The sequence below is a fragment of the Micromys minutus genome (genome assembly GCF_963924665.1).
Source record: "Micromys minutus genome assembly, chromosome: 4".
In the NCBI taxonomy this organism is placed as follows: Eukaryota; Metazoa; Chordata; class Mammalia; order Rodentia; family Muridae; genus Micromys; species Micromys minutus.
Genome location: NC_137973.1, coordinates 38,055,744 through 38,078,516, shown reverse-complemented (window position 1 = coordinate 38,078,516; position 22,773 = coordinate 38,055,744). Strand labels below are relative to the sequence as shown.

The following is a 22,773-nucleotide window of genomic DNA, read 5'->3' as shown; positions in this document are numbered from 1 at the left end:
AGTGGAGGAGCGGAGGCGAGCGTGCGCCTAGACACGCTTCGGGGTGCGACGCAACTGCCGCCCGCCGGCGAGTTGCCGCCAACCGCCCTAACGGCCCAAACAATGTTAATAGCTTTCGGAGTCTGGCGGTGAGTTCAGACGCTCCATTTCCAGTGTTCCTCCTTTATCTTACCCGGAGGTGGTTTCCATAGTGACTTTTCAATTTCGTATTTCTCCCATTGCCTTTGTGAGGTAAAAGAATCTCCAGCCTTTACTCTTGACAAACGAGGAGAAAAAGAATTTCGGAATATGTAAAACGATTATTTCGCTGTAGAGTATTGTAAAGCTGCTATTCAGAAAATTTAGAAAGCATTTTCTACAGCATTGCCGTGGTAACAGCTACAGGCTAAAGGCAGGTGCAAATATTGCCTTAGGACTTCCCTGAGCGCAGCTCCGCCTTGCCAGAGTCACTCTTCCCTCCAGTTCTTGGAAAGGTAGAATCCAGCATTTTTGTTGAACATAGGGCCATAGGTTTTTTGTTTTTTTTTTTTAATGTCACGATAGAAATTTTTGCTTTTCAAACCATAAATATAAATTTGCAAATGTGAAAAGCGCTGTCAACATGACACTGATAGCTAGGAGATGGTGTTAACTCAGAAATCCATTTTGAGTTTCATTACTTTAGCTTTTTACCTCGAATTGCATTTAAGTCCTTGAGAAAGGTATTTGGAAATAACTGTCTACAATGATGTACTCTGCATATAAAAAGCACTGTGGTTTAACACCACTAGGTCCCAGAGAAGTAACTTAGGCTGAGGGAACTGCAATAAAAGTTATCGTTTAAAATCAACACCTACTGGGTATACATTGTACTACAATAAACAAGTAACAACACCGGTCTATTTGCCCTAGCATTGGGTTTCCTAAAGAAAAATATTAAAGAACAAGTAACACTGTTATTAGGTCATATTTTCATAAGTAAAGGCATTAATTAAACTGATAGGGAAAGTAAAGAGAACCCTTTAAAGTAATAAAGATCCATTAACTTACTTACTAGGTAAAACTAGATTTAAAATATAATTTATTTAGGAAAATCCATAGTCATACAGAAATACATTTTCAAATCACCAGTACCTTTACATGGTTGTGAAATAAATTGCACATGTTTATATATAGGGCCTTTTCTATGAAGCACTATCAAAAAAAAGAAAAGAAAGAAAGAGAGAAAAATAATTTTAAAGTGCCAAACAAAAAGTAACTGCTGTTGATTTTTTTTTCTAGAATTGGTAAGTGAAATAGCGAGTTGAACACCTCATTATAGCACACAAAAGTGATCTCTGCCACTATTTGTACAACGTCTTAAAATCATCTTTTCTTTTACACATTTGGGAAGATAAAGGAGATACACTCCGTTTAGACAAAACTAACATCCAGGAATGGTCATCTTCACCAGCAATGCTGTAAGCACAAAGTAAGTATTTTGTTTTTAAGTAAAACCTTTAGTCAGTCATGACGGAGCACTCCTGTGAAATGCCAGCGATCTGCAGCTTCAAGTAGGAGGATCATTAGTTTGAGGCCAGCTTGGGGCTGCACAGCAAGACCTGTCTATTTTTTAAGTTACTTTTAATATTAAGGCAGTACATAAATTTGGTTGAAGGGATGGAGAGATGGCTCTGGTGGTCAATTAAGTGCACTTAACTACTTTTGCAGAAGACCCTGGTTCAGTTCCCAGAACCCACATAGCAACTCACAACCTAAAATTCCAATTCAAGGGATTTAACTCCCTCTTCTGGCCTCGATGGGCACTACACATAGGTGTAGGTCCATACATATACATGTCAAAACATTTGTATACATAAAAATATTAAAGAGAATGTTAGTTAAGATCAAATTCTTACAAGCCTATTGACATTAATGTTTATGCTGGGCTTATGTGCCTGTTATCCCAGCCCTCCAAAGGCTGTGACAGGAGAAAACTCCATTTCAAAATAAAAATTGATATTTATAGAAAATGTATATATAGAAGGTAAAATATAACTTTCAAAAATGAAAAATATATACACTTTGAAACATAAACTGAAGTACAAACTTTATCGGAAGTTCCCAATAAAATAGAAGGAATATGAAAATACATGGTTGTTGGAAGTTTTCCACACATGCTTTTCTTCTAAAGACTATTGACACAATATATCATTATTGATATTTTTATTAAAGCAGGATTCTAGTAGATTTATTTGTGGGTACAATTTCAACAAATATTCTTATAAATCCAGAGGTATGTTAAACATTCCAAGTTGATGGTGGGTTCCTTGGTCCTTTCGGTTTTGAAAAACGATTTCCAAAACCTGGAGACAAAAATAAAACTGAATGAAAATAGGTACTTTTACACAAAAATGAATACTTGAATTTTAGAATATAGCATTTAAAAAGTTAAGCACCATCTTTGATTAATTTAGTAATATACGGTTAGGGCATTATAGTAATTCAAGTTTAAATGAAAATAAAACATTGTTTTTGTTGTACTGGGAATGGAAGTACTGGCCTTGCATATGCTAGGAGAGTATCCTGCCACTGGGCCACACCTCCAACCCAAATACTACTAATATTTAAACTTAGAGCACTTACAGATTAACCATTCGTAATACCTGTATGGAGAACGCTAGTTATAGGGGCCTGTAATAATTGAGCACCGTTCATCTGTTTCATTCACCCACTGGTCACAAAACAAATTTCCCTTGTATAAAGTTAAGCAATAGTATGTATGTGGTATGGTTAAATCTAGTTCTGTGTCTATGTAGCCACAGAAATTGCTGAGTTTACTAAAACATTATGTTTTCAAACTTAGAAGTATAAAATAATCCTGAAAAGAAATGGTTCTATATTAGTTATAATTACTTTTCTTCCTGAAATGTAACTTCCCCTGCCTCCACAAAGAAGAATAAGAAAATCTTTCATATAAAATAAAAGCTATTACTGGGTGTTTCCAAAAGAATTTCAGGACGAGGACATTTATTCTTTGTCACCAGCCATATAGGTCTTGATTGTGGTAGATTCTCAAAGCATCTTACACTGAGCAATTTTGGTGCCTTAGATTTTTTTAATGAAGGGTTTGAAAGAGGGAGAACAGAAAATTAAAAACTCAAAGATCTTTCTAATAATTTTATCACCTTCCCTCGTAACTGCTGATATTTATGACTAAATTTACATCTAAAAACAAAACTACAGTAAGCCAGGAATGGTGGCAACTACCTATAATCCAAACACACAGGAGGTTAAACCAGGAGGACTACAAGTTCAAGGCCAGCAGGGCAAGCACTGCAAGATTCTCATATATACATGTATATACATACACATACAAATACACACATACACATACAAATACACACAGACACACACAAATACACACATAAACATACAGACACACACCTATATGCCAGAACTGGAAGAAACCTCTGATATTTAACTAGTAATTTTAAATGTACAGAGTCTAGTTTGTATAAATTTTATTCCTTTGATAATAAAGAGAAGGAAAATATTTAAATGAAGTAATTACACACTGAAATCATCTCGGTACAGGTACCTTAACTATAGCCAATATAGTGTGCAGAGGTGTGTAGACCTGCTATATTCTCACTTAGAACAGCTACAGTTTCAGATACCTATAGCTGGTCTTATTCACTAACTAGTTTGTAGTACTTTAGAACAGTTGACCACTACTGTTTTCTGCATATGGGTTAGTTCAGGAAAAAAAAAAAAAAAAAAACCTGAACCACATGCTTTTTTATTTTTCCAACTTGGGGGTTGCTGTTTTGAAACAGAAGCCCAGCCTGACCCTGAACTAATGATCCTCCTGCCTCAGCCTTCCATGTGCTGGGATTACAGGTGTGCTCCATCTAAGGCAACTTAAATATTTTAAGTAACATATTCTTACAATTTTTAAAAAATTAAAATATGTTTAAAGTTCTTTGAAGTATACAAACCTTTGAAATCTAGACATGTTTGAGAAGAAACAACATGGCTACAGCTAAGATTTTATTCCAGGCCATACAATATGAAGGCAGAGAGGATCCAGACACCACTCAAGTGATTTAAAGAAGGGAGCAGAACACTTTTGTAGCCAAGGCAAAGTTGTATGTGTGTGTTTCATGGTTTACACAATGTTCTGTCTGAATGCTTTAAACTAATTTCATACAAATTCTAACCTTTTTCTGGTTTTGTAAAGGAGGGTTTCTTCTGTGTAGCCATGGCTGTCCTAGAACTCGCTCTATAGTCCACCATGGCCTCAAATTCAGAGATCTGCCTGCCTCTGCCTCCCAAGTGCTGGGATTAAAGGCCTGCACCGCCATCCAAGCAAAGCTTAATGTTTTCAAAGTGACCACTGAAGCATGGAGTAAGTGAAATGCAAACCAAGTTTGGTAGATGAAGAAATAGAGCATTTATAGTAAACATGTTCTCAAAATGAGATAAGGACTATAATAACAAAGGCTGATCTCTCAGTTTCTGCTTCTTCCTTTGAAATAAAATTATATTCGGGCAATCTGCCTAGCAGCATTACATTTTTCTAATCTCTCCTACAATTTTAAATTTTATTTAAATAAAAATTAAATGTATTTAAATTTTTTATAAAAACAATTCCTTCTGTGTGTTTTGATGTTTTGCCATCATGTATGTTTGGCCTTGCAATCCCTGTGGAGGCCAGAAAAGGCATCAGCTTCTCTGAAACTGGAGTTACAGATGCTGTGAATGCTCAGAATTGAACCTGGGTCCTCTGGAAGAATACCCAGTGCTCTTAACCACTGAGTCATCTCTCCAGACCCAGATCATATATATTTTTAGCTCTGCTATAAAATAATAAACATACCAAAATTCAGAAAGGAGCTGGAATTTTTTGGCTGAACACACTCTGTAGGCTTGCTTGGTGAGGAAGAAGTACAAACACCTGTAATCAGAGGACAGCATATGTAGGGTAAACACTGACAAGAGATTTAGGTGACCATTTATTTGCTTGAATGATTATTGAAATTAAGCATTTCCTCCAGAACAACACTCCAAAATAAATACATCAGTATCATAATAAAAGTATTCAAATGGTTGAAATGATATTTTTATACTATAATTATGATATGGGAGGGGGAAAGGTCTCAGTCTGCAGGCATAAACTCACTAGATATCCCATACTGGCCTTAAACTGGTGGTTCTCTTCCTACCTCAGCATCCCAACTCCTGGGACTACAGACCTGAACAATGGACCAAGCAAGATTCATTTTCTTTGCAAACAGATTATATAGCAATACTCAAAACCCAGAAAATAATATATCACAAATCCACTACGTTAGGACTCACATTTGGCTTTGGAGTTTATCTTCATCCTCTGATAAGTCATACTATGCTTCCCATGTCTCACATTAATTCCTCTATGGCAAACTGAGGTTTTTCTTATATATCCCTCAACTCCTAAATCTCCTTTACTTTCCGGCCATTTTTCCTCCTACATGATTCTAAGTTAGGGCCATCGTCTCTCAAAGGCATTGTTATATTTCCTGGTTCACTATAGTATTTACTATGTGTAGGCCTAAAAAACATACATATATTCCTACCACCTTAATATGTGCATATATCAGTTCTTGCCCATTCTTAAAAGAAATTATGTACACAATTTTGTCTATAATTAATATGTGCATGGTCTTACAGGAATAAAGAATTCTCAAGTTTATATAAACTTTCTCAGAAACAGCTTATAAGAGAAATTACTGCCTACTTTTTTTTTGTTCTTAACATTTCAAAACATGATTCGAGAACTGCATATATGTGTTTACACATATGTACTATTAAGCTTCTAAAAACATCTAAAACATTTCCTTTCTGGAAGATACCTGAGTATGAATCTCTAGAATACATAGCAGATTTTAGTCAGTTCCAATTAAATGCACACTTACTAAATACTGTGTGTCAAGAACCAGGCAAGGAACTGAGAACAGACATAACCCCAGCTAGATGAAGGTAGGGTTGTACAAGGATGTCAGTAATCTCTACATGAGCTGAGAGAAAGTATCTGTCCCAAAGAGGAACACTCATTCATTCATTCTCCCCCTCCCCCTTTTCTTTCCTTCAACGAAGGCAGAAAAGATCAGAAAATACATATGAGAGAGAACTAATAACTTACCTGTGGCTTGTTATTCATGCTGCCTGCTCAACATGTATTTGCCGTATAAAACAACTTAAATGTGTCCTTTACATCCTCCCCAATTTTCAGTTTCCACACATCAAGTGCAACTATTTTTATACTTGTGGGACAATGAAATGACTAATAACTTGGGCTGAGTTCCATTATTAGTATGTTGGCATGGGTCACACCAGATGTGTGTAAGTCTGATCTCACTACTAGGTAATCAGTGGCCACATGTAACTATGTGGCTAAATATAAGGCACATGTCATGCCTAATTGGAATGTTAAATATCTTAAGAATTTTTTTCAGGCAGGGGCAAATGAACCAGCCAACATCTGGCCAATTTACACTAGTCATCAGGCTGTTGCTTCAGCAACCAGGAAAGGGCTCATTTTTCCCATCATATGCTTGAAACCACAAGGTAAAATATCTGCCTATGAGTAAGTTTATAAAGTAAAACAAAACTGGGGCTAGAGAGATGGCTCAGTGGCAAAAAGCTTGTGGAGCAAGCATGAGAAACTGAGTTCAGACTGCACCCAGCTAAAAAGCCAGGAATGGCAGTCATGTGGCAGTCATCCCAGCATGTGGGAAATGAAGATAGTAGGCTCCCTGGTGCTTGCTGGTCTAGCCCCTTAATAAGCTCTCAACTCAGTGAGAGACCCTGTCTGAAAAAACAAGATACATGGTTAAGGAAGGTGCCTGACATCAACCTCTGGCCACATTTGTGCATACGTGTGTGCACACAGGCATGCACACATACATAAGGATGAAGCAAAGCTCTGTGAAATGAGGGGTAGCTACTTTATGAGTTACTTGACTTCTTAATTGTGAGACAATAATAAATGCTTCTGTTGTGATCCAGTTACCCTAAATGGGATTTCTCTCACTTGTAACTGTAGTATTTCTGAACAACTGAAATTACCCACTAGGGCTCAACTGGTTAAAGAGTGTTCTGTGTAAGTCTGAGAACCTGAGTTTGTTCCTTGGAACTCATGTAGAGGTAGAAGGAGACACCAACTCTACAACACTGTCCTCTGAACTCCATATGCAAGTTGAGACTCACGCCCCAATCATACACACACACACACAAACACACAAAATAACAAAATTTGTTTGAAATTTTTCCCACTAAAAGTAGGCATCACTGGTCAACATGGTTGACAACTTCCACTCTTGTCACTTATAATCTACCCTCCACATAAAGCCACCAGGATAAAATAGTGTATAACGTCTCTGTGCTCAACCCTCTTCTGGTTGCACTTAACTCTCTTTAACAAGACCAGTAAGGGCGTCACTACTACTCTTCCATCCTTCCAGCCTCACCTTCCCTCGTTTCATTCTTTCCCAATGAGTCTTGTTTTCTTTAATAAACCTATCGAAATGTTATTGTTTATGTGCTTCATTTCTGAATTCCTCATTAGACTTGAGTTGCACATAATCCTAGAAGCTATATTATCTCTGTTGACCGCAGTAAATGAGGCGCTTCCCACCATGTCTAAATAACAGGCATTTGACAAATATTCATAGAAAGAAAGCAGAGCAAAACACTAGCTCAAAAATAGCAGATAAAAATGCCATTTTCATTAAGAACTTAACTGCAGACTACTAAGATATTCAGACTGGGAATGAACATAGGTCACCGGAAGGGGTTGGGACATGTATACAAGTCTACGCTAATGACTGCGTAAGGGGCAGTTTGAAAGCTCAATGCTGGAGTAGGAGATCTGGGCAGCCAGGGAGCAGAGAGATCTCTGCGGAGTTCGCACGGAAAGCACACCCCCGCCCTGCCTGATCCAGGGACCAAGGACACAGCATTGGAACCTCTGCTTCCACCTGGCTGCGGCGACCTCAGGGCACAGAACAGGGCTCGGCCCATCTGCCACATGGACCAGCAGTTCCTAAAGTGTTAAAGACTGGTGAGTAGGAGATCTAGGCAGCCAGGGAACAGAGAGATCTCTGCGGAGTGTGCACAGAAAGCACACCCCCCACCCTGCCTGATCCACGGACCAGGAACACAGCTTTGGAACTTCTGTTTCCACCCGGCAATGCTCGGTTGCAGAACAGGGCTCGGCCCATCTGCCACCTGGACCAGTGGAGATCCAGGGACACAGACCAGATACAAGGGAAAGGCAAGAACATATCACTGACAACAAAATGGCAAGAGGAAAGCGAAAGAGTATATCCCAAGGAAACCAAGACAACCTGGCAACACCAGAACCCAGCTCTACCATAACAGCAAACATTGGAATGCCAAACACTCCAGAAAAAGAAGACACAGACCTGAAATCATACCTCAAGACGCTGATAGAGATACTTAAACAAGAAAGGGAGGAAAAGCAAAAAGAATCAGAAGCTTTTAAAGAGGAAACAAGAAAAACACTCAAAGAACTCAAAGAACTAGAGGAAAACAGAACCAAAGAGACAAAGGAATGGTAAAAAGAATTTAAAACGGAAATTGACACAATAAAGAAAACACTAAAAGAGATAACCTTAGAGGTAGAACACCTAAAAAAGAAATCAGGAGTCACAGAAGCAAGCATTTCCTATAGACTACAAGAGATGGAAGAGAGAATCTCAGGGGCAGAAGACAACATTGTAAACATAGACAAAACAGCCAGAGAAGATGCAAAAAACAAAAAGCTCCTAACCCAAAATGTCCAGGAAATCCAGGATGCAATGAGAAGACCGAACCTAAGAATAATAGGAATAGAAGAGGGAGAAGAATATCAACTAAGAGGTACAGTAAATATCTTCAACAAAATCGTAGAAGAAAACTTCCCTACCCTTAAGAATAAGATGACCACGAGCATAAAAGAAGCCTACAGAACTCCAAATAGGTTGGACCAGAAAAGAAATACCTCCCAACACATAATAGTCAAAACACCAAGTGCCCAAAGCAAAGAAAGAATACTAAAAGCAATAAGGGAAAAAGGTCAAGTAACATATAAAGGCAGACCAATCAGAATCACACCTGATTTCTCAACAGAATCTATGAAAGCTAGAAGAGCCTGGACAGACACCATGCACACCCTAAGAGAGCACAAGTGCCAGCCCAAGCTGCTATACCCAGCAAAACTATCAATCACCATAGATGGAGAGATGAAGATATTTCAAGACAAATCTAAATTTACACAATATCTGACCACAAACCCAGCACTACAACGAATTATAGGCGGAAAACCCAATACAATGAGGGAAAATACATCCTAGTAAAAACAAGAAATCTCCTAAACAAGAAAACCAAAAGAAGAAAAAGACACAGACACAACTCAACCCACAAAAGCAATAATAGCAGGAAACAGAAACAACTATTCCTTGATATCTATTAACATAAATGGACTCAACTCCCCAATAAAGAGACATAGGCTATCAGACTTGATACATAAACAAAATCCAGCCTTTTGCTGCATACAGGAAACTCATCTCAGAGAAAGAGACAGACACTATCTCAGAATAAAAGGGTGGGAAAAAAACTTCCAAGCAAGTGGCCCCAAGAAGCAAGCTGCAGTGGCCATTCTAATATCAAATAAAGTAAATTTCCAACCAAAAGTTATCAAAAAAGATAAGGAAGGACACTTTTTACTCATTACCGGGGAAATCTGTCAGGAGGAACTCTCAATCCTTAACATATATGCCCCAAATAAAAAAGCACCCACATTCATAAAAGAAACCCTACTAAAGCTCAAAAAATACATTTCACCCCACATAATAATAGTGGGAGACTTTAACACCCCACTCTCACCAATGGACAGATCAGGGAAACAGAAACTGAACAAGGACACTGCAAAACTAGCAGAGACTTTGAACCAACTGGAATAAATAGATATCTACAGAACATATCATCCTAAAGTAAAAGCACACACCTTCTTCTCATCACCCCATGGCACCTTCTCAAAAATTGACCACATAATTGGACACAGAACAATCCTCAATCGATATAAGGAGATTGAAAAACTCCCATGCATCCTCTCAGATCACCATGGTCTACGGCTGGTCTTTAACAACAACAAAGACAACAAAAAGCCCACATACACATGGAAACTAAACAACGCTCTGTTAAATGATAGCAGGGTCAAAGAAGAAATAAATAAAGAAATTAAGGATTTTCTAGAATTCAACGAAAATGAAAACACAACATACCCAAACCTATGGGATGCGATGAAAGCAGTACTGAGAGGAAAACTCATAGCCCTAAGTGCTTCCAAAAAGAAACTGGAGAGAACATACATCAGCAACTTGACAGCACAGCTAAAAGCCCTAGAACAAAAGGAAGCAGATACATCCAAGAAGAGTAGACGGCAAGAAATAATCAAAATTAGGGCAGAAATAGACCAAATAGAAACAAAAAGAACCATTGAAAAAATCAACAAAACAAAGAGTTGGTTCTTTGAGAAAATCAACAAGATCGATAAACCCCTAGCCAGACTAACTAGATGGCAAAGAGAGAGTATACAAATTAACAAAATCAGAAAGGAAAGTGAAGACATAACAACTGAAACTGAGGAAATTCAAGAAATCATCAGATCCTACTACAAAAACTTATACTACACAAAATTGGAAAATCTGGTGGAAATGAACGAATTCCTAGAAAGATACAAGATCCTAAAGTTAAACCGGGACCAAGTAAACCATCTAAATAATCCCATAACACCTAAAGAAATAGAAGAAGTCATCAAAAGCCTCCCAACCAAAAAAAGCCCAGGTCCAGACGGGTTCAATGCAGAATTTTATCAGACATTTATTGCGTATATAACACCAATACTCTCCAAACTATTCGACAAGATAGAATTAGATGGAATACTACCTAACTCATTTTTTGAGGCTACAATAACCCTCGTACCTAAACCACACAAAGATCCTACAAGGAAAGAGAACTTCAGACCAATCTCACTTATGAACATTGATGCAAAAATACTCAACAAAATTCTTGCAAACCGAATCCAAGAACACATCAAAACAATCATTCACCATGACTAAGTAGGCTTCTTCTCTGGGATGCAGGGATGGTTTAATATAAGGAAATCCATCAATGTAATCCATCATATAAACAAACTCAAAGACCAAAATCACATGGTCATCTCACTAGATGCTGAGAAAGCATTTGACAAAATTCAACACCCCTTCATGTTAAAAGTCCTGGAAAGAACAGGAATCCAAGGTCCATACCTAAACATAATAAAAGCAATATACAGCAAACCAACAGCCAATATCAAACTTAACGGTGGGAAACTTGAAGCAATCCCACTAAAATCAGGGACTCGACAAGGCTGCCCACTCTCCCCCTACCTATTCAACATAGTACTGGAAGTCCTGGCTGAAGCAATTAGACAGCAAAAGGAGATTAAGGGGATACAAATCAGAAAGGAAGAGATAAAAACATCACTCTTTGCAGATGACATGATAGTGTACTTAAGTGACTCCAAAAATTCCACCAGAGAACTCCTACAGCTGATAAGTTCAGCAAAGTGGCTGGATACAAAATTAACTCAAACAAATCAGTAGCCTTCCTATACTCAAAGGACAAACATGTGGAGAAAGAAATTAGGGAAAAGGTACCCTTCACAATCGTCCCAAAAACTATGAAATACCTTGGTGTGACTCTAACTAAGCAAGTGAAGGACCTGTATGACAAGAACTTCAAACCTCTAAAAAAGGAAATTGTGGATGATCTCAGAAAATGGAAAGATCTCCCATGCTCATGGATTGGAAAGATCAACATTTTAAAAATGGCCATCCTACCAAAAGCAATCTACAGATTCAATGCAATCCCCATCAAAATTCCAACCCAGTTCTTCATTGAGTTGGAAAGATCAATGTGTAATTTCATATGGAACAACAAAAGACCTAGAATAGCGAAATCCATCCTCAACAACAAGAAAACATCTGCGGGAATAATCAAGCTATATTACAAGGCAATTGTGCTGAAAACTGCATGATACTGGTACAGAAATAGGCATATGGATCAATGGAATAGAATAGAAGATCCAGAAATGAGGCCTCACGTATATGGTCACCTGATTTTTGACAAAGGAGCCATAAACATTCAGTGGAAAAAGGACAGCCTATTCAACAAATGGTGCTGGCCCAACTGGCACTCAGCATGCAGAAGAATGAAAATAGACCCTTTCTTATCCTCTTGTACAAAGCTCAAGTGTAAGTGGATCAAAGATGTCCACATTAAACCAGATACACTGAAACTATTAGATGAGAAAGTAAGGAAAACCTTAGAACACATAGGCACAGGAGAAAATTTTCTGAACAAAACACCAATGGCTCAAGCTCTAAGGTCAAAAATTAACAAATGGGACTTAATGAGATTGCAATGTTTCTGTAAGGCTAAGGACATTGTCAAGAAAACAAAACGGCAGCCAACAGAATGGGAAAAGATCTTTACCAACTCCACATCAGATAGAGGTCTAATATCCAAGGTATACAAAGAACTCAAAAAGCTAGACACCAGAGAATCAAATAACCCTATTAAAAAATGGGGTACAGAGCTAAACAAAACGTTCTCAGTTGAGGAATATCAAATGGCTGAGAAACATCTGAGGAAGTGCTCGAGATCCTTAGCCATCAGGGAAATGCAAATCAAAACAACCCTGAGATTCCACCTCACACCAGTCAGATTGGCCAAGATCCAAAACTCAGATGACAACAGATGCTGGCGAGGCTGCAGAGAAAGAGGAACACTTCTCCACTGTTGGTGGGGTTGTAAACTAATACAACCACTCTGGAAATCAGTCTGGCGATTCGTCAGAAAATTGGACATAGTACCACCTGAAGACCCAGCTATTCCACTTCTGGGCATATACCCCAGAGACACTTTAATACACAACAAAGATATATGCACCACAATCTTCATAGCAGCTCTATTTATAATAGCCAGAAGCTGGAAAGAACCCAGATGTCCTTCAGTAGATGAATGGATACAAAAATTGTGGTACATTTACACAATGGAATACTACTCAGCCACCAGAAACAGTGACTTAACCAAATTCTTAAGAAAATGGCTGCATCTAGAGAATATCATCCTGAGTGAGATAACCCAGTCACAAAAGAACAGACATAATATGCAGTCACTGATAGTGGGATGCTAACCCCAGAGGCTCGCACTGCCCCAGAAACAACTCACAGACTGTATCAAGTCCAAGAAAAAAAGAAAACAAAACAAAACAAACAAAAAAAAGTCATGCTCAATCCTTACCAACCAAGAACACATTGACAAATTCCGGGTTGCACCCTGTATGACATGTACTGTTTGCTCATTGTAAAAAAAAAAAAAAAAAAAAAAAAAAAATCTTTACACACCAAGAAAACTTTGACTATTTCCAGGTTGCATCTTGTTTTACATGTACTTTATGCTCATTGTAACTAGTGGGATCTTGATCACACTATCAAACCTTTAAAAAAAAAAAAAAGTACTGACAAAAATGTATTGTATACTTTTATGCAAAAAATGCTTAAAGTCTGTACATTTATCGTTGTTTTTTAAAATAAAGTTGTCAAAAAAAAAAGGCCCAGTTTCCCACCATATCCCAAAGATCTGCCAATATAAATCTACCTGAAGTTACTGCTTCTTTAATATCCCCCAAATCTTACTAGATCTAGAGAAAAAAAGGAGTGATTCTTAAGCTAATCAAATGAACCTTTGGCTGACTACCCAGGTCAGTCACTCATTTGTTTTTTATCTACATAATTGTTCCTGTTACTGTAATTTCCTTTTGAAATGTTAAAATTCTTCTTGACTATATCTTGGGAGAGAATGTTTGTCTCCTAACCATCCTTCAGCTACCAAGGTGAGGGATCCTTTCAGAGGTCAGGTGTGATGCTAATACAGCCAGATAGATTGGGTACCTGGAGTTTGGGGAATTAGAGGAGAGTAGGAGGGTAAAGTTATGGTCCACCTGCGGTTTTGCTTTCAGAAAGTTTCCATAGGGTTCTTTGTCCCTCCCCATTGTACTAATATCTTCCTGATTAACCAAGTGGATAGAATTTCTAAGAGTCACATCCTGTTTTATAGAGCTTGTAATTGTAAATAGGATGTCTAAGAGAATTTCCAAAAGTTTAAAGAAGCTGTGGGTTTTTATTTTTATTACAGTACAGCACAATAGTACACAACAGACTTTTAACTCCTGGTAATACTTGTGAAAATGAAAATGTTTCATTAAATCCACACATTTGGTTCACAATATGCTTTGCTGTTACTGTTTTCAAAGAAAACACATCTAAGGTTATTCTGTTAGGAGTTTTAAATAGCATCTTTATATCTAAGCACCTTGGAATGGGTAGGAAATACCAAACATTGCGTTAGTTACTCCTCTGCTGTAAACAGCACCCGTACCTAACGTTAGGCGGTGGAGCCCAGCACGCCGAGGCCTGGGTGACCCACAGGCCCTTTCTGAAGCTCTGTTTGGGAATGCTATTGTTAACCTTTTTCTTAGGCTGATACTTAAAATTGTGTAACTTTACATTTTTTAGATACAGTCTCAAAAAAATTAAGTACAAATGAGCTTACTTTTTTTCATATTTCGGAAGATCTTCAAACTCTGTGAAAGCAGAGAGAGGAGAAAGTTAATGTTTTTCCTGTAAGTTTCAAAATGCCTTAGTCAACTAGAAATACAGACTTAACAGGATTGGTTTCCTTGATAATTGCCATGAAACTGCAATTATTTTTCCATCTTGCACCCTAATTCAATACAAAGCCACCATTTGATCCTGTCTTGCTATTTTACCATGTGTATTCTAGTATGTACCTAGAGAGTGCTGTCAAAATGCCAGGGGTAAGGATGACAAGCCTTCACTCCCTCTACTGGGAGCATTCAAAACTGGCAACAACCTCTGAAGGTTGCTTCGCTTTTCAGTCACGGACTTTCCGCCCAGTTTTATTTTACAGTTATGAATTTCTAGAATTCGTCATATGTTAGACGCACTCTGACTGTGGTACTGGCTGTGGGCATCCTCCTCTCCAGTCTGGTCTTTCTCTTTGACTCTCCTCCACTAGGCAGACATTTTGTTTTGTTCAGTGGGCTGCTGTATCTTCTTCCTCACTGCCTCTGGACTGTTATGGTTACAAAGGCCCTTCGTGCTCCAGTTACAATACTAGCTTAACAAAAAGTTCCCTTGTAACTTAGGGTTTTTAAAAATAGTTATTGTTGAGTCATTTGGGGAGCTGTTTTTTTTATTTTTATGTTTTAAAAGTTTTTAGATTAATTTATTATTTTATGTGTATAGATGTTTTACCTGAATGTATATCTGTGTACCATGTATATGCCCAGTGCCAAGGAGACAAGAGCACATCAGATCGTCTGGAATCAGGGCTAAAGACAGTTAAGATCCGCCATGTAGATGCTGGGACTTGAAATCAGGCTCTCTGAAAGGTCGGTTGGTGCTCTTAATCTCTGAACCATCTCTGCAGTTCCTTTTTAGTGGTTTCATGTGTATGTACACATTTTAGCATTTAAATCTTTTAACTATCTACACATTATCCCAATGTAGATATGATCTGTAGATCCTAAACTTTTTCTACCAACATTTTTTTGGGGGGGGGGAGACACGGTCTCATGTATCCCAGCCTAATTTTAAACTTCTGATACTCCTGCCTCCACCTCTCACATATTGTGATATGGGTATTACAGGCATGCACCACCATACCTAGGTCAGACTCCAGGCTTCAGGCATGCTTCAGGCAGTCTGCTAACTGAGCTACATTCTTAACCCACTAACAATTATGAAATAATCCAAGCATATCCCTTGATTTGAGAAACTTCATAATGTAATATATATATACATATATACCTTAACCTTCTCTGCATGTAATACATTTATTTTCATATACTCACACGTAACTATAATTACTCTCGTTCAGTACGTATATTTGCTTTTTACTAATTTTGACTGTGTGAGAGCAAAACTCAGTTTGGTAAATATGCTTAACCTAATTTTCTGTTTCAATGCTGTGGAGAGAAAACCAGGACAACTCTGGGATGTTTTCTCAATCTCTTGTCTTACCTTGCTCCTTGTGAAATTTTTTCCTGGGGTCTTCAAGGTTTGTTTAGAAGATGTGGAGTTCTCTGTGGTTTCAGAATAGGAAGTTCTCGTGGGTTGAGCCTGTATACCTTAACAAAAAAGAAAAGGAAAGAAAAAGGTTTTGTTATGTAGTTTCTTAAGCCAGTGATTTAAATATAGGTGTAGATTCAGATATGGCCTATATGTTTGGACTCTTTTTATTATATATTATAGGCTTTAGAATTCATTCTTTTATTTAATCATTCTTTACACCTTTGCGTGTAGAACTTTCTGTATTTAACGTTGTTGGGGTTTTTGTTTGTTTCTTTTGTTTTAGTTTGCTTTGGTTTGTTTTTTAGACTGGGCCTCATTGTGTAGCCCTGGCTTGCCTGCCACTCACAGACATCTGACTCTGCCTCCCAGCAAACCACCATACTCAGCCTCGGCTTTGCTCTTATGAGACAGGGTCTCACAAAGCTTAGGCTGTCCTTAAACTATGTGGCTATCAATGGCCTTGGATCCCCAACCCTCTTGTATCTGCCTCTCAAGTGCTGAGATCACGTGCATGAACTAACATACTTATCTTATTTTAAGCCTTCTGACACTTCATTTTATAAATGCCAACTTACAGTCCTCATCAGCAAGGAAGAAGGACTCCAGAGTCCTTTCTGGGAGTGGAGGCGGAGGAGAACCATCCTGGTGTCGATCTGTAAAAACAAAAGTTAAGTATAGAACAAAGCAAGGAAATACACCAATAAAAGTCAGGATAGGATCTCTTTTGTGTCTCTGTAATTTTTGCTGTTTGTTCATTTTGTCCCGCCACCTCTGTCTTGGTTACTTTTCCTGAAAAGAGCACATACCAGTGTCTAAGAGGCAGAAGGATGGAAAGTTTAAGGCCAGCCTGGCTGCTTCCTGGCTCAACTTGTCTCAAAAAAAAAGAAAGAAAGGAAGAAAGAAAGAAAGAAAGAAAGAAAGAAAGAAAGAAAGAAAGAAAGAAAGAAAGAAAGAAAGAAAGAAAAAGTACTATTTGTTTTTATATATCCTGCCTTTCCTAATATCTGGAAGACATTTAATGACAGTTATTTGGTGACACTGTATTAAATGTATTATCTCAATTTTCACACACACACACACACACACACACACACATCAACAAAGAGGTTATATGAACCACATTTTATAAATGAGAAAATCAACAATTTAAACAATTTAAAGAATATGCATTTTTACAGGTTTGTTTATTTAGTGGATATGAGTGCCTTGCCTGTGTTTGAATGGTATGGAACATCATAGGTTCATAAACTTGCACTCTTAGTCCCCAGTTAATGAACTGTTTGGGATGGATTAGGAGCAATTAGTATTGTTGGAGAAGATATGACTTTGTTGGAGGTGATGTGTCACTAGGGCTAGGATTCAAGGTTTCAAAAGCCCAAGCCAGGGCCAATAAGTCAGTCTCTCTCCTTCCTTCCTTCCCTCCCTCCCTCTCTCCCTCCCTCCCTCTCTCCTTTCCTCCCTCCCTCCCTCCCTCCCTCCTTCCCTCCCTCCCTCTCTCTCTCTCTCTCTCTCTCTCTCTCTCTCTCTCTCTCCCTCTCTCCCTCTCTCTCTCTCTTTCTTCTTTTCCTCCCCTTCCCCTCCCTCCCTCTGTCTCTCTGTCTCCTTTTCCTTCCCCCCACTCCCGTCTGCTGCCTGTGGATCAGGATGTATATCTCATCTACTGCTCTAGTCCCTTGTGTGTGGCCATGCTCCCAGCATGCTTCCACCGTGATAATGAGACTAACCTTCTACACTGATAAGTAAGCCCCCAGTCAAATGCTCTCTTGTATAAGAGTTGCCTTGGTTATGATGGCTCTTCACAACAATAGAACAGTAACTAAGACAACCTGATGTTTGCAAAAGTCAGAAGAGGATACCAGACCCCCTGGACATGGAGTTATGGTTTGTTATGAACCACCATGTGGGTACTGAGAACCACATCTGGGACCTCTGGAAGAACAGTGCTCTCACCCACTAAGCCATCCATCTCCACAGCCCCAAACACATGCATTTTTGTTGTTTTATTGAAGCAGAGTCTTACTCTATAATAAAGGGTAACCTTGAATTTCCAGCAGTTCTGCCTCAGCTTCCTAAGTGCTGGGGTTATAGATGTGAGCCACCATGCCTCTCTCAGAAAATTAGTTTGCTTTTTGAGACTGAGATTCAGAATATAGCCCCTTATGGCTAGGAATTTGCTATATAGGCTAGGTTAGCCTTGAGCTCACAGAGATCTACCTGACTTTGCCTCCTAAGTGCTGAGATTAAAGGCATATACCATCATGCCCAGCCCTCAGAAAGTACATTCTTTAATTAAGGTTCTATATTGTGGTAATTCTTAGCAGATTGGTGGTTTCAAATCATATGCTCCAAAAGCTCATGCTTTTTAATATCACATATACATATATTTTGAGTAATTATGATAATATGAATAAATATGCTAATGAAACTGCAGACTATGCTAATGAATGCAAAGTACCTATGTATTCCCAGTAGCTGTTACCCAGTTTTGTTCAGCGTATAATATAAGCAAACTCAGGAAAAGGAAGAGCAATAACAAGTTTTTTAAGAGTGGATACAGTTAAGAGCACTGGTTGCTCTTCCAGAGGAAGTAGGTTCAGTTCCCAGCACCCACATGGCATCTTACAATCATCTGTAACTACAGACCAGGGGCTTTGACACCGACTTCTGGCTTTCTTGAGCACCATACATGTGATGCACAGCCATAAATGCGGGCAAACACTCGCGATACAAAATAAAGCAAAGAGAATTTATTAAGTGCTAGACATAATTATTTAGAATTACTCTGTTAACAATAGTAAAAGAATCTATAAACTGAAAATGTTATTAGTTTCTAAATTACATTTCTTTTTTAAAGACTACTTCATGTATTTTATGTGTGAGTGTTCTGTCTGCATGTATGCCTGCACGCCAGAAGAGGGCATCAGATCCCATTATAGAAGGTTATGAAAGGCCTTTCTCTTTCATAACAGTACTGTCTTGGAACTAACTTTGTAGACCAGGCTGGCCTTGAATTTGCAGAGATCCTCCTGCCTCAGACTCCCAAATGCTGGGATTAAAGATGTGTGCCACCATGACTGGCTTATTAAAATTCTTTTAAGACAAATTATATAAAACATCAAAATTATAATATGATGAGATATCATAATATATTTCAACAGATGTATGTATCCTATAATAAATCAAGTTAAACATGTTTACTCACACACTTACCATTTAAAGTGAAATATTAGAAGTGTTTTTTTACAACCTTTAGAAATAAATTGTAAGCTTCGACTAGTCTCTGAGCTATGCAGCAGTGTGCTAGGTCTGCTTACTCCAGTGGTAACTCTGCCAGTGGTCAACTTTACCAGTCTCTCTTCTCCATCTGGCAACCACTATACTTTCTTCTTCTGTGAGTTCAACTTTGTTATAGACAACCTATGACCAAAATCATGAAATACTTGCCACCTATGACCAAGATCATGAAGTACTTGCCTCTCTGTGCCTTTCTTATTTCATTTAACGCAGCCATCTCCATTTCTACCCATGTTGCCAGCCACAACAGAACTGCAACCTTTCTTGCTGAATGACATCACATCTTCTAAGCCGTGAATAAGTTGATGGCATATAGACCGTGATTCTTAATTATTACAGATAGTGTTCTGTGAGTATGTAAGTACAAGTGTCTGTCTGTCTATATGTTCTTTGCAGATATACTCAATAGTAGGACTTCGGGTTCATGTGGTAATTTTTTGAAAAGCTTCCATAATGTTTTTCTTTTCCTCCTTTCTTTTCTTCACCTTTTCTTCCTTTCTATCCCTCAAATATTTTTGAGATAAGGTCTTAAAGTATATACCAGGTTAGCCTCAAAGTAATAATTCTCCCCATCCATTGATGAGATTTAGAATCAACACGGAAATGAACTTTTTGGCATGTCTCTGAGGAAGTTTCTTGATTGTTAGTTGGAAGGAAAGACTATACCATGGGCTGGGATCCAAAACTGAACAAAAAGGGGAAAGGGAACTGAGCACCAGCCACTCCCCACCCCCCACCCCTGGTTGGGCATGTGAACTTCTTCATGCCTGTTACCATGCCTAGCTAGACTGCACAATCGATAGTCTACACCATCATGAGAGACTGTACGTGACTATGGTAACTTAAATGAAATGGACCTTAGAGTCCCAGAGACAGTGGCACTATGTGGAGCTATGGCCTTGTTGGAATAGGTGTGGCTTTAGGGGAAGAAGTGGTCTCATATCCTATTTTAAAAAATGGGGTACAGAGCTAAATGAAGAATTCTCAACTGAGGAATATCGAATGGCTGAGAAACACCTAAAGAAATGCTCAACATCCCTATTCCTCAGGGAGATGCCCTAACTGTGGTGTGCTTGTCAGATGCATAATATACAAAGTTCTGTAAATTAAAGGCAAAAGTTGTTGCCTTTGCTGTGTGCAGCCATCCATTTAGAATAATTTCACTTGACTGTTCTTACTTTTGTTTCCATGTGGTTTTTGGGTGTTGGGGTGGGAAGGTATTTGTTTTGGTTTAATGTCTTGTTCAAAAAAGTTCTCACCAATTCCAAAGTCCTTAAGTTTTTCTTCTGGTCATTTTATAGTGTCAGGTCTTATGACAAAATTTTTAGAAAATGCTGAGTAGTTTTTGCAACTGGTGAGCAGTAGGACCCATGGTACCCACCTTTGCTATAAATGTGGGTACCATATTTTTACAGAGTCGTTTGTTGAAAATACTGTCCTTTCCCCATGTATATTCATTTCACTTTTGTCCAAAGTCAGTTGGCTATAGAAGCACATGTGGGTTTCCTTCTGAGATATTTATTCTGGTCTCTGTTTTCTATATATCTTTTTATGTTGTTATCTCGACATTCTGGTTTCTCTGGATTGTGTAGTTGGAAGTCAGGTAGTGTAGTAGTTTTCTGCTTTTTTGTTTGTTTGTTTTGTTTTACACAAGATTGTTTTGACTATTTGAATTTTAAAATATTCCATCTGAAATAATGTATTCTTTTAAAAAGAATCTTGTCTTTACTTTGCCCACAACAAAATGAACATTGTTAGTTTAGGAAAGCCAAAAATAAATCAAGATAGCAGAAGCTATTACAGGAACCATGAATCCTCCTAACATGAATTATTAACGAGCAGTTCTTACAACACAAGTCCTGAGGACTACATGTCATCTAAAGTCAAGAGAAATCTTTACCTGATTTGGGACTTCGGAGTTTCACATCCTAAATGGGAAAAAAGTGAAAGAATAATATGTACAAACATAATACAAGCTCAAAGCAATAAATAACACTTTTTAAAATTATAGTTCATATAACTATCATGACAGCAGGATTTCTCAACCCGTGTCTGTGTTGAATTATAAAAAGGAATCCTTAACTCTTACAGTGACTTTCATAGTTTTTTATCATATGGAAATTTGTTCTAAACTTATCTCCTTCTGAATTATTTTTCATAATTTAGAACATTGCCCTAAAATTTATTTGGAGATAAGTTGTTGAAATTATAATTACTTTATAATACTGAAAAGGGCTAATTGTTCTTTGCTATGTGAGTTAATCAAAAGACCATTATGTGTGTGCATACTATTAATAGTAATTGTAACAACATTATGTTAACATTGTAATTTTCCAGCATTACAATTATAGGAGCTAGTTTTTAATTCAGTACTGGGATTAAACCAAGAGTCTTACAGTGCTAGACAAATGCTTAACACTAAGCCACACCCATAGCCTTGTAGGAACTTCTAAATGACTGATTCATTTTCTGATCTCTGAAACCAATGTATATACTTATATAGTTGGTTCAAAGAATATATAAATTATCAGGAACACAGATTTTTCTTCTAGAATGAGAAAACATTATTCTAAGTGGCTCATCTTAAGTAATATGTGTATATCATTAAAAGTTGCTGTTTGTGAGTTTGACAAATACAGAGATGGATATTCACAGTTAACCATTGGACTGAGCACGGGGCGCCAAATGGAGAAGTTAGAGAAAGGACTGAAGGAGCTGTAGAGGTTTTTGACCCCATAGGAAGAACAACAATATCAACCAACCAGAGCCCCCAGGGCTCCTAGGGACTAAAACAGCAACCAAAGAGTATACATGGAGGGACCCATGGTTCCAGCTGCATACGTAGCAGAGGATGGCCTTGTCAGTCACCAATGAGAAGAGAGACCCTTGGTCCTGTGAAGGCTCAATACCCTAGCATAGGGGAATGCCAGGGCGGGGAGGTGGAAGAGAGTGGATGGATGGTTGGGGAGCACCCTCATAGAGGCCGGGGGGGGGGGGTGAGATAGGGGATTTGTGGAGGAAAAACCGGGAAAGGGGATAACATTTGAAATGTAAATAAAAAATGTCCAATAAAAGGGAAAAAGTTGTGGTTTGTGATTTTACTGCTAAGATTGATCAGTCCATGAAGTGGCTGCAGTGAATAATCCATCTGGTTATGAAGCACTTGATTACTTTTGCCTTGAATAATCCATCTGGTTATGAAGCACTTGATTACTTTTGCCTTAACTATCTTTTAGGAATCATCTTGAATGTTTTCTCTCTCACTGGACTATTC

The 22,773-nt window shown here is 38.1% G+C and overlaps 1 protein-coding gene across 2 annotated transcripts in view; it reads right to left on the bottom strand.

The window, feature by feature from the left end:
- Nucleotides 1-2,259: 2,259 nt before the first annotated feature.
- Nucleotides 2,260-22,773, bottom strand: part of PTPN22 (protein tyrosine phosphatase non-receptor type 22) — a gene marked incomplete at its 3' end in the record, with an annotated part of 52,070 nt that continues 31,556 nt past the window's right edge. For both annotated transcript variants that reach the window (XM_080916502.1, XM_080916503.1), the window contains exons 16-21: nucleotides 21,400-21,427; nucleotides 16,781-16,858; nucleotides 16,155-16,261; nucleotides 14,662-14,692; nucleotides 4,841-4,918; nucleotides 2,260-2,324 (exon numbers count right to left, since the gene is read on the bottom strand). In XM_080916502.1, coding sequence (XP_080772628.1) covers nucleotides 2,260-2,324; nucleotides 4,841-4,918; nucleotides 14,662-14,692; nucleotides 16,155-16,261; nucleotides 16,781-16,858; nucleotides 21,400-21,427 — 387 coding nt within the window. The remainder of the gene's footprint in view (nucleotides 2,325-4,840; nucleotides 4,919-14,661; nucleotides 14,693-16,154; nucleotides 16,262-16,780; nucleotides 16,859-21,399; nucleotides 21,428-22,773) is intronic.